At 33.3% G+C, this 13,312-nt stretch overlaps 1 protein-coding gene across 2 annotated transcripts in view; it reads right to left on the reverse strand.

The window, feature by feature from the left end:
* Positions 1-13,312, reverse strand: part of LOC108607865 (CUGBP Elav-like family member 2) — a 69,423-nt gene that overhangs the window by 48,926 nt on the left and 7,185 nt on the right. The window contains exons 1-2 of one of the 2 annotated variants that reach the window (XM_033294975.1): positions 2,489-2,586; positions 1,917-2,395 (exon numbers count right to left, since the gene is read on the reverse strand). In XM_033294975.1, the coding sequence (XP_033150866.1) occupies positions 1,917-2,395; positions 2,489-2,571 (562 nt within the window). In that variant the 5' untranslated portion in view covers positions 2,572-2,586. Of the gene's footprint in view, positions 1-1,916; positions 2,396-2,488; positions 2,587-13,312 lie in introns of those variants that run through there. The other variant, XM_033294974.1, reaches the window with a different exon arrangement.

Here is a 13,312-nt window from a genome sequence, read left to right on the forward strand (position 1 = left end):
TGTTAGTAAAAAAAGAAATTCTTGGTTGAACATTTTGTTGGTTAAGCGTTGTCTGTACTTCAATTTTTTTTACACTGTGCTATAATAAAATAAAATGTTATATAATATATTTGCAAATTATTTTAAATAACTATTTCAAAAAATATGGCCTACAATATATTTTACAAAAATATCTGAGAAAGTAAAATTATTGAAAATTTATAAATGATCAATAAAGTGCATCAAAAATTACTTCAAAAATATTTTCAAATTATTTTATTATTATACTACTATTTAATAATATAAGAAATATTTTTTTGAGAACACAGTATATACTAAAAGTATTTTTTTCTTGCTTAGCAATTCTTATAATGTAATATTTGCTTTAATTTGCGGTTTACATTTATGTCAAAAATGTTGGCAGCTTCAAATGTCTACTACTATTTTTTTAGGTCAATGAAGACGCCTGCTACTATTTGTTCTATTTTTTGCTGCTGCTGTTGCTTTTTATTTCGTTGATATTTGACAGTTTGCCCGGGATATAAATAATAACTTTCAAATGCAATTTGTGTCGATTTGTGTTTATGGCATGGCGCGGCTTTTAAGCTCAAGTGACAAACAGCGCGACAACTACAAATACAACAAGCATATGTGTGTTGAGTGTGTGTATGTGTGTGTGTGAGCTAGGCACTTAGCCATAAGCTGACAAAGCTCTGGAAGCACACGAGCTGCTACTGTTGGTGGGCTGGGGCGTTCTTTTTATCCACGCCCACTTTTAGACACTGTCATAAATCATCAACACAACTCGCCACTTAAGTGCTTCCTAAAACTGTTTGCGCTTTTACTTTGTCACACACACACACACACATGTATACATTCAAAGCTGCCACGCCCACAGCATGACAAGCTGACCACGCATACGCCCATGCGCTGCCGCTGCCTGTCAACTGCAGTCGCTTAGCTCGCTCTGATAAGAGAGTTTGGCGCAAAAGAAATACAAATATTGATATATTGAAGCATTGCTATTTGATATGTTTGAACAATAGGCATTCAGAAATTCAATTGGCAGCAAAAATACAAAATAGTAGCAATGTGACAAGCACCGTTATAGCATAGAGAGAGCATAGAAAGCGCAGCAACTGATAGCTGAGCGCCGCTGCAGTTGAGAGGCCATCAGAACATCGGAAACATTTACACAAAAGCGAGCAAGCAGCAATAGCGCATTGAATTTCCTTTTGTATTATACTCTCTTGCTCTTTGACAGCAAAGTTCGCCAAATTATAATATTCTATTTCAATTTGAAAATAAAGTTTTACGCAGCTTTTGTCAAAGACAAATTCAAATAACAAAGTTGAAAGCAATTTGCGCTGATGAGAAAGCTTTGGCTAGATGCAATTAAAAAACTACGCACGCAATGAATGCAAAAGCAAAGTAAAGTGAGGGGAGAGAGAGAGAGAGAGCGCAGCAATAATCAAACGGCAGTCATATAAATATGTTGAGGGTGTGTGTGTAAGTTTTTGCTTCATTTACTTTGTAACAACTGTAAAGCTAAGAGAAAGAGAGCGCGTGAGAGTGAGAGCTTGCCGTTACTAGTTACAGTGGAGCAAGCATAGGACAAACATAGGCAAATATTTTAAAGCAGTAATCTAAAGAGAATGCGAGCAATGTAGACGCCGCGTACAGTGGAGCAAATAAAGCTAAATGTTAATGAATAATTTTTTCTTTGCTGGGCCGTATACACAATTAATTATATTTATAATATTTTTTAACGTTGCCAATAATATATATTTTCAATATTTGCGTGTTTTTTTTCATAATTGGTATCACTGTAATATTTAAACCCATTCTGAAATAAAATAGTAATATATAATTTTTGTAATAATAATATTATATAGTTTGCCCCACTGTGTCTAAGTTTAATTTTGCTGTTCACTCACCTTTGCTTATGCCTGTGGCTTTATCGCGCAGCACATTGATCGAATGCACAGGTCCGTATTCCTCAAACATTTCGCGTAACTGCGCCTCATCCATAGACTTGGGCACCTGGCCCACGAACATCTTAATGTTATCCGGATCGGGTTCCTTTTCACCATAGGTAACAGTGGTGTCCGTGTCCAGACGAAAGCAGGAATCATCATCCAAGACAATAACATTACGATTAGCGCTGCTTGGATTGTTATTGTTATTGTTGTTGGTGGATAATAAGCCACTGGACATGATGCTATTGTTGTTATTATTGCTCTGATTGCCAAAGGGTATGCCGGTTAGCGAATTATTGCTGCCGACCAAGCTCGAGTTATTATTGTTGTTGTTGTTGTTGTTATTATTGAGCAGCGTTGAATTATTGTTGCTATGTATGGGACTGTTGGGCAGGCTGTTGGTGGCGCTGCTGCTTTTGTCGCTCATACCAAATGCACTGCAAAGAGAAAGAGAGAGGAAAAGAAAGAATGCACGTTAGTACAGTTTGTCAAAGCTTTGTGTTACAGTTTTGCAGTCACTGCAAACTTACTCTAAATACAAATCGCTGGTTTTTTCTGAAAAATCAAATATCATGCGGCGATTGCCCATAAACGAAGCGCGACTGCCAAACATTGTTAAATATTTTTGTTTATTATTTTACACTTTCGATTTACAACAAAGATAAGCGTGCACTATATATAGCCAAACAGACGCACACGTACAATAGTCAAATGTAAAAAAAATGAATAACTTGTAACACTGCACTAATTAAAAAACTTTCCAGTCACAAATTATTTATACAAACGCGCAGCGCCTTTTTTTTCTAGCACGTTCCTTCGACTTAGTCAAACGTTGCTAAGCAAATGAACGAGTGACTGGACTGATCGATGTGACTAAGCAGCAGCAGCGAAAGAGGTGCGGAGAGCACAAGGCGCAGGAGCAGCGGGCGGCGCTCTCAGCATTAAAACGTTTCGTACAGTCGTTGGGGGCGGCTGCGCTGCGCTGGGCTCAGCGAAAGCTAACGGCTTAGTTCCAACACATGCTGGAATTTTTGTAGCTTGGGCTGCACTTCTTGTTGGGGCTGCTGCGCTCTGCGCTCAAAGAGCGAATGCAGCTGCGTCGGCAGCAGTTACCAAGCAGCGACAAGAGCACGCGCTTAGCTCTCGCATTGAGCTTAAGTCCTAACGGCGCTTGCGTTATATTTGCTTTTCGCTTAACGCATGTAAACAGTGTGACAAACTTATTAAGGATCGAAGCTATTTTATGCAGAAATAATTTTGCAATTAAAGTTAAATAAATTAATAAGGTAAATTCTAAAATTTCAGCTGTTAAATTCTAAAAATTTAAATTTCTTTTGAATTAATTCTATTAATTGCACTGTTTATTAAATGAAAAATTCCATTGCCAAATGAGCGCTTCTTGGATCTGCTTCGCTGCTGCGCTCAAAGAGAGCCTGCTGCTGCGTCGACGTCAGTTAGCACACAGCAGCCACAAGAACATGCGCTAAGCTCTCGCATTGAGCTTAAAACCTTAACAGGTGCTTGCATTGGAAAGTTTTATTTGCTTTTTGCTAAACGCATGTAAACAGACAAACTGACAAACTAATTGAAACGCTTTAAATTTATGTTGAAATAAAATGTTTTAAACACATTTTGCAATTTCAATATACATACATAGATGCACACGATTTAAATTTCTATGAAATGAGCCATTGTCTTATTAACCACTTGCAATTATTTTAAAGCACAGTGACAAATCTGTTGCTAAATGAGCGCCCTCTTGGAGGCTGCTGCGGCGACGTCAGCAGCGACTCTCACATTGAGCTTAACGGTTTTTGCCTTTGCTGCTTAAGTTCATATATGTTAACAGTGTGACAAACTTTGTTCAAATGTGTTAAATTATTACTTGAAATACTTCGCACATAGCTAAATATTTATATATTGCTGCTGCTAAATTGTACAATTTAAATTCCTATCAAATGAGCATTTGTATTTCTAGCCACTTGCACTTTTTATATAAAGCACAGTGTGAAAAATTTCTTTTGCCAAATGAGCGCTTTCCTTTCTTGTTTGTCGTTGTCTAATTGCCACTTAAGCATGCAAATTACTTTGCAGCTTTCAATTTTTCTACGTCAACCCAAATTTAAATGGCAAACAAGGATTCGCTCACGAACGCTTTTTTAGACACACGTCACGTAAGAAGCTGCATTTAGTCCTTTAGTTGACCCAAAAAGCAAAGCAAATGGTCATTAGGGTTAATGCTATTTGAGAATTACTCAAGCTGCAAATCGTTAAGTAAACAGAACACAGTGCTGCTAAAGTTAAAGTTTTTATGGCAAAGTCAAGTGCTTTAAAGACAAAACTCCCAACTACTTAAATCAAAGTCAATAAACCATAACCCGAGTAGTTACAGGGATATCGTGTTACGTGTAATTACACATAACAAAGCGTGATTTTCTCTCTCTTTACGCTCATCCCTAATGCGTTTCGCTTGGCTTGGCTAAGCAGGCTAATATTTTAATTGCTTTGTTTCCACTGTGTTTGCTTTGTTTCGACTGTGGGCGATTCTCCTTCCAACGCTGCTCACTTTGACTTTTGAGTGTAGCGCAAATTCTTTGATTTTATCCGTTGCTCTTACTACTTTGCTTTGTTTGTATTTTGTAGTTTGCAGTTTAACCTCCTACTACGCATTTAACCCGCTCTTTGTTACACTGTATAATTTTATTACAGTTTAACAATCATTGCAATCGCTTTCTAACTGTAACGTGTGTGTGTGTGTGTCTGTTTTGTTCATTTGACACAATTATTGCATTTTCGTTTTTGCAACATGTTTTGAGACAATTTTATTAAAAACTTTGCTTAAAACTTTTGCTTCTGGGGCAAACAGCAGCACAACATGCAATGAGTAAGAAAAGGAGAAGAAGAAGAAGTGCACAAATTTGTTGTGCACATTGCTATCAAAGTTCAAACTGCAATTCATCTTCATCATGAGCAACAAAGTAGTATTAGAAGCTTAGAAGGTTCAGAGCCAAAATAAATTGATTACCTGTTTTAAAATATAAAAATTCATTATCTAAATTTCTAAATAAATTTTAGAACCATAATTAACATTTATCTATGCATAAATTCTCTCACACTCCAAACACATTTACCAAAACTAATTTATTTACTGTTGTGCCCTTTAATAAAATACAACTTGGACATTGACAATAATTTTAAAGAAACTTTTGCTGCCTTTCCTGCCATTTGGCCATTTATCTTCATTTGTCTGGCAGTAAATGCTAAAAGCGCAAAAGGCAGCAAAAAAAAACGAATAAATATGGCTACATAGTATAAAAATTGTTAACCCAAAGCTGTCAACAATTTGCCGACGAAATTATCCAGGGAACAACTCAAAAAAAGGACTTCAGCCTGCTGCCAAAGCCTTCAACTAATTTGCTTGATTACTCTGGAGATTTTACTTGGAGTGCAAAATTTTGAAATCTATTAAAAAAGTTTGCACGTTTTAAGTTAATTTTGGCAACAGTTATTGGTGTAAAGAAAGTGTAAGAGAAAGCAAAAGAAAATCGCTTGTCACTTGAGAACCTCAAAAAGTACTTTGCAACAAAAAAAAAAAAAAGTAATCCGAAAATAGTAGCAGCAAATTTGTTGCCACAAGTTTGTTAACTGTTGCTTCGCTTTGTTTTCTTGTCTTGACTTTTTACCTTGCAACGAAGGTAAATTTGTAGCATCTGCTACCAGAAGAAATCAAGTGCAAAAACTAAAGAAAGGACAAGTACAGTTACAAGTTGTTTTTGTTATTGATGTTGAGTACTTTGTATTTTTTCAACTTGTTTTGCTTTAGTTTATTATTGCTACGCATGCTTTATTACGTCTATTTGGGTAAAGTAAGACAAGCAAAAGCTGTTGAGCTTCAATAGATTCGATTACAATAGACTGAGCTTTGGTAGAGAAGTTAAGATTGCACTAAAGTTGACAAAGGAGTTTAAATTTTCAGCAGCTTAAAGAGCTTAAGGGCTTATTATTCTAGAGAATCGGCTGATGGGTTGAATTGCAGAGAATAATGAGTTTCAAAAAGGATACAAGTTCGATTAATATATGAGCTCGAAAAATAAGTGTTCGAAAAATATATGAGCATGAAAAACATGAATTCGAAAAATCTAATTGAGCACGAAAAATATATGAGTTCAACAAATATGAGCTCGAAAAATATACGAGTTCGAAAAATATATGAATTCGATTAATATATGAGCTGGATAAATGTGTTCAAAAAATAAATGAATTCGAAAAATATGAGTTCGCATATTTCCGAACTTCAAAAATCTATAAGTTCCACAAATTTGAGTTCGAAATATAAGTTCGAAAAATATACGAGCTCGAAATATTTTTATGTCTGTTGATATTCTGAATATTCTGTCTGTCTGTTGATATATTTATCAATTCGCAAAATATATGAGTTCGAAAAATATGAGTACTAAAAATATATAATTTTCAAAAATATATGACTTTTTTTAAAGCTTTGAAACCTTACACTACATTTCTTTCTATGAACACTTCTGCTACACTAAATTTCATTCATTAATATTTTATGCGCAGTATTTTCATAATTGTCAACCAATTAATTTCTTAACATTTTAAGTGAAACTGCTTAAGCCCCGAAATATATACGCAGCAGTCTCAGACAGACAGACAAGCTCGAAGTAAGCCGCTTAACCTAAACAACTTAGACAGCAACTTTGATCTGAAGGACCTTTTAATACGCCACCATATACTTTCTTCTTTCTTGCCAGTTGCCTATAAATTACTCAGCAGCAACATTTCGCCACGCTTATCAAAAGATAATTTTAAGCCGCATTTAAAATGATTTCTCTTTTGGCCAACACAGCAACGAGTTTACGGTTTTTTCTGTTGAGCTATGCGCGATTTTTAATGCTGACTGCGCGTTGTCTGGCAACGCTGCCAAGGCGAAAATAAGAGAGAAAGGCGCAAAAAGAGGACGCGCCAGCTTTCAATGTTGACAGTGCTCAGCCCCCCACCCCAGCGCTGTCTTCAGGGCCATTGCGCTTTTTGTCAATGATAAGCTTACCCCCCACCCCGCCAACCCTTAACACGCAAAGGGTAGCGCAGCCAGGCGCTTTGGACTTTTGTGCAAATATTTGACATGGCCAAAAAAAGACAGTGTAGGGTTCAACTGGCTGCTGGACAGCTCAGTTTTTCGTTTCTAGCCAAAGTCAAAGTGTTAGCGGGTTGGGGTTTGGTGCCGCTTTAAGCAGCAAACTCAACTCGTGTGTAATTAAGCAAAAATGTAAAATCGTTTGTAGTCTCTACGTCTGCATTTTAAGCTGTATTTGTCTATTTGTATTTGTTGTTCTTGTTGTGTTAATAATTGCTTGTAAATAGATCAAAGTTGGCATTTTATTTGCTGTATCCCCAGCTCTGCATTACTCTCAGTCTATCTGTCTGTCTTTCTGTCTGGCTGGCTGCTTAGTTGGATTATGTTGACTAATTAGAGGTCGTTTGACATGCACCATTGAGCGCAGACTACGCCAGTAAATAAATAGACAGGCTATAGACATTTTATGGCTAGTTGGCATATCTAAGGGTTGAGTTGGCATTTTAATTTTTTTTTGTGTGCTGGCTTAGGGCAGCAGTTTGTAACTTAAATAGCAAGTTATGGCTATAAGCTAAGCTTTAATTAATTATGGTATCCCTTTTTAAAATTAATCAGAAGCATATTTAGTTAGTTTAACCTTGAGGTAGCCATAACCCAGTCTTCAGCCTCTATTTCGAGTCTATTCAAAATTATTTTGGCTAGCTACAGCTTATAAAAAAAAGCTAAAAATTTACTTGCAAAATTTTAAATTTTAGCATTAAATAATTTGATCTATTTCTGTATTATAAAAATTAACTATTGATATCATGATTGCATAATTAGATATAAATCTCTGATGACAGCAACCATTATTTATAAATGACTGCACTCTGTTGCTCATAAAATTTTGCATAATTCTCTTATATTTTCACAGCATTTAAGTTTCAAATTGAAAAATACTAGAGAGTGTATAAATTCATTACTCACAGTCTACGTCACACACTATATATATACATATATTATATACACTTGTATGTACATGCAGCAATATTTGCTTGCTATAAAAATATATTTTTTTTTTTGCTAGCTTATATATTTTTTTTCTCATTAAATATTCAAACAAACAATTAATATATATTTATATAATTTATAATATATATATATATTATTACTGCACAAATATATTTAAATATCGTGCGTTTTTAATTTAAGCAGTAGATAATTTCTTTTTGCCTTTAGCCTTTTTTCTATATCTAACCTCAAGGCTTTTATTTCTGTGCGTAAACAAAAATTTTATAATTGTAACAAATATTGCATTTGATCTCAGCCTTTTTTAACATATTTATAATTTTAACAAAGCATTTTTTTTGCTGTATCTAAAGCTGCTTTTTATTTATATTTTCTGCCTTTTTAAATGATTCTTTTAATCGCAATTTCTTTCATAACTTTATGCCCATTTATCTGTTTGCTTTTTTCTGTAAATCTATTTTTTGTTATTACAATAAACAAGCATTCAACAGCAGTTTGTCCTTTGATGATCAGATGCGGCTGCATTTTATTTTTTTTTTTTTTTGTTGAAGGCACTTAAATATCATTGATCAAGATTTTTTTTTGGGGTTTTGGGGAGTTTTTTTTTATGCAAACAGCGGTAATTAAAAGCCAAAGCCAAAAGGGCAGCACACAGAACAGCAAATTAAATAAGTAAATCTTGTGGCGAGTTGCAGAAAAAATTACACACACACACATTGAAAGAAAAAAAGCATTATATATGTTTGAATGCTTTAAAAAGATAAAGCACAAAGAACGACAGGATATGGCGGCTCGCTTGACATACAAAAAAGCAAATAAAAAGCAAATACTTTTTATATATTTTATAATAAAATAAAATAAATGTAATGTAAGCCAAAGTCGTAGGCGACACAGCAGAGCATAAAGCAAACCGGACAAGACCACAATGAAATGCATTGGAAGGACACAGACAGCGTCACAGGACATACATATATCCTTTTCTCACTCTTTTTGCTTTTTGCATAAAGGCAGCAATGCCACCTTTCAACTTCGCTCTAGGCTGACGCTCAAGCGTTGCACATTAAAAAAAGGACACATGTATGCATGTGTGTGTGTGTTTGGGACTAGCATTCGGTTTTTGGCTGCCAAAGTAACGGTATTTTCACATATACGCAAACTGCGTCGCAAAAATTCCAAATACGCCGACGGCTTTCTGTGCGGATAGGTGGAACTCCCTCAAAAAAGAAGAAGAAATAAAACTGTTAACAAAAAGTGGTTAGCTTGGCCTGGAAGAGCTAAAAACTGTACAAACTTGTCAAATACACTGACTGAGTCGAAGGAAAGAAAAGTGTAAGCTAAGCTAATCGATAAAAATGTTATAAACTTGTATTAAAGAATAATAAAATATTTTAAGCAAGAAAATGACAAAGCTAAATTTTTAGAAATAATTGTTTGAGTATACCGATTTTATAAAATAAATGAATTAAATATCTAAAAGATATAAATCAAAAAATATTTATATAATATTATAGTAAATATATAGAAAACTGTTTTAAAAAAAATATTGTGTAAAATTTTTAGTGTCTAAGTAAAATAATAAAATATTTTTATCGCACTTTCAAATCAAATGACATAGCTAAAATTGTAGAATAAATTGTTTGAGTTAATTAAATATCAAAAAGAAATAATTCAAAAATTGTTTAGATAATACTATTAAAAATATATAGAAAACTGTTTTAACAAAAATTATTTTAGAATATTTTGAGTGTGTCTAACAATAAGAAAAATAGTAAAATATTCAAGTGTTACTTTAAAGAGAATGAGACATAGAAGAAATATAGTGTTGTTGATAAATACTTTTTATTTTGTAAAAAAGTCGCTAAAAAAATATTGCAGTAATTGTTTGAATAAATATAAAAACGACTTTCAATAAATAAGCAAAATTGCAGATAATAAAATTTTACTGCAAAGTAAAATGTCATCATTTTAATAAAATATTTTCAGTTCGTTTAAAAATGTTTAAATTTATTAAAAAAATTCATATTTATCTATTCTTTGATGAACATTCTGCTAGCTAAGCTACCTTGCTAGTAAAAAGAGCAAATACGCCTAGAAAAAAAATGAAGAAATCGCCGCTCAACCCCGAAAAACAAAACCAAATAAAAATTGTTGCTTAAACTTCTTGCGCCGACTGAAGAATTTATTGATTCATTTTGGAAAAAAAGATTCAGGGTGACGACAATGATTTGACTGCAAAAAAAAGGGCAAAGTAGAGAGGCCAAAGTATTGTCAAATGCGCCTGGCGCGCGTGGAACTGCGCCTGTGGAACAAAGTAAGCGCAGCCTCTAATAAAATTGAATCAAGATGGTTACACACACCAATAAAATATCACATAAATAAACTGTAATGTGTGTTTGTTTGTTGTTGTTTTTTGGCAACGCTTGCAGCAATAAGTCCAGAAAAAACAAAAAAAAATTGAAACAAAATTATAAATGAAAATTCCAGAGCGTCGAGCATGCATAAAGTCTACAGCGTATAAAGTGTGTGGGGGGTGGGTGGCTGGCCTGGCTGTGTGGTTGGTTGGTTAGTAGGAAAAGGGAACTCAGAATTGTCGCCACTTGTGTGTGCAACAAATTGTTGTTTGCTGGCTGCGAAATTGAAACAATTCACACTTAACAGACACACTACACTCGCTCTCGCTCTCTCTTTCGCACACTCTCTCACTCTTGCATAAAAATTTTGTTGCTCACTTTGCTTGCAAAAGGCCAACAACATTCCTCTCTGTCTGTTGAGTGAGGTTGCGCGTTGTGGGCGTGGCACTGCCCATATGCATTTCAATATTTGTGCACTTAAATGTTAATGAAAATACATTGGCAAATTACGATTGCCAACTGGCTGCTGCTGCTATTTGTTTGATATATATTTTTATTGCAGGCAAACGAACTCTTTGAGTTATTAATAAAAATATTTTAAGAATTAAAAACATATACGAGCTGTATATTTATCAATTAAGGTGCATTAATAGAGAAATGTGCAAACCAATAAATGTTTAAATTGGTTAAAAAATTTAAGAAATAAATAGTAATAATTAAATATTGAAGAGCCAAAAATATTTAATTTTTTTTTGATATATACTATAGAAATATTTAATATATATTGAGGACAGTTATTAGGAAATAATTAATAAAGAAATTAACATACCTAACTAATTTATCAAATTTAATTGGTTAAAATATTAGTAACAAATAATGAAATAATTGAAATTGACCAAATATAAAGTGTATTTTAAAAATTTTTAATAAATATTATTTTAGCTCAATTTGCATAGGCTGTAAGCTTCAAGAGTAATTAATAAAGAAATTTACATCGCGCAATTTCCGCACAAGTGTTGGCAATATAAAAATAGCGACAAAATATAAAAGAAATTTATGCAAATAATGATATATTGGAAATTCTCATATGACAGCATATTTACATTTTATTTCAGAATTTCTAAATGAACTAAAGCTCTAAGACTTAAATTTCAAGATGATAATAAAAAATGAATAGTCGATCAATTTGGTTAAGTAATTGTAAGACATTAATAAAATTTACCAAATTCCAAATTTGAAAAGCATTCAATATTTGTTTTTATTGAATTCAATATTTATATATTCAATATTTATATATATTAAATATATGTTGTCGCGTCTAGAGAGAATAATTAATAATGAATAAATAGTTGGTCGATGTGGTAAAAAAATTTTAAGAAATTAATAAATTAACGAAATTTTGAATATGAAACAACACAGTTTATATTTTTTTAAATTAGTCAAAGACCTAAGACTCAGTTATAGACAGAATAATAATAAATAGTTGGTCAATTGGTTTTACAAATTGTAAGAAATTAATACAATTAACTAAATTTCAAACAGCAACTTTTGAATTTTTTGCATTTTGTTTTTAAGCTCTAAGACCTTAAAGAATTTCGCGTCTAGACAGAATTGTAAATGCGGCTAACAGCCGCCCATTAGGCAAACCCCAAAACTGGAAAATTTTTAAGCACATTACAGGCCGCTAAAGCGCCACTTGCAACTTCAAACGGAGAGAGAGAGAGAGAGAGAGAGCACACACTGGGGCAACATTAGCAAAGAAGAAATATTTGTGTATATGTATTTGTGAATTCTGTAAACATTGAATGCTAGGCAAGTGGGAGACATTTGTATAATTTGTTGTTGCTGTTGGTTGGTTGTCTACGGTTTTATGATTTTGTCAACTCAGCGAACGAGCTGCGAAAACGAAAGGATATAATGCATAACAAACAAAAGGAACAACAAGTTAAGAGAGCAAACAACAAAGCCACAAACGAAACGACCAAACGATAATCATTATAATGGGCATGCTGCCCAAACGACGCCCCAGGGACAAACCAAACAAGGCAAACAAACAAACAAAAAAAAATATGAAATGCTTGTGGTTTGAGGCACGTTGCACGTTGCTGCTCTCGGTATCTAATTGCCTAAGCAGCTCAGCTGAGAACGAACCGCAAGACAAGCTTAGTTGTTTGGCAGGTGCTAGAGCCTGCAGCCATAGCCAAAAAACCGAAATTGTTAAAGCGCCGGGGCGCGAGCCAAACAATTTATTGAAATATAATCTAGCTTAGGCTGCTGCTGCCAGCGGGCGTAACGTATATTAAATTAAGCATAGCGCTCTTTTAGGCTTAATATTTTGAAGGCTACCAAATTGTTTTTGCTACAAGCTTAGCTTTGAATTAATAGAATTTTGCGTCTGCTGCTCTTTTGTTGACTAAATGGATTTTGACACATATTTAATGTGTAGAAAATTAGAAAAATTTATAGAGTGAGCAGAGCAATAAATACAAAATAAATAAGTAATTAAAAAAATCAGTAGATAGTTTTTGTTTAAAAAGAAAACCTTAAAAAAAGCTTTAAGCTAGCTTTGAATTTATGGAATTTTTTATATGCTGCCAACAATAGATTTTGGAATATTTTTTTAGTTTGAAAGAGTAAGCAAATAATTTAAATAAATTAAAACAAATATATTTAGCTAGAAATTGTTTAACTGATTAATCTCAAATAATTGTTGCAACAATTGTAACTATTTTATTTACATAGTATTAATAATGAACAGTCGAACGAGTAATAAAAATCTTTATAATTATTTGTAGCTAAATATGTTAATGAAAAAGCAAAATATTATCAAAAATGCTGCTAAGTAATTTATTTAATTAGCTATTAACAATGCAATTGTTGCTCAATAATAATATTATAATATT

Source organism: Drosophila busckii, chromosome 2L (genome assembly GCF_011750605.1).
Source record: "Drosophila busckii strain San Diego stock center, stock number 13000-0081.31 chromosome 2L, ASM1175060v1, whole genome shotgun sequence".
Classification (NCBI taxonomy): domain Eukaryota; kingdom Metazoa; phylum Arthropoda; class Insecta; order Diptera; family Drosophilidae; genus Drosophila; species Drosophila busckii.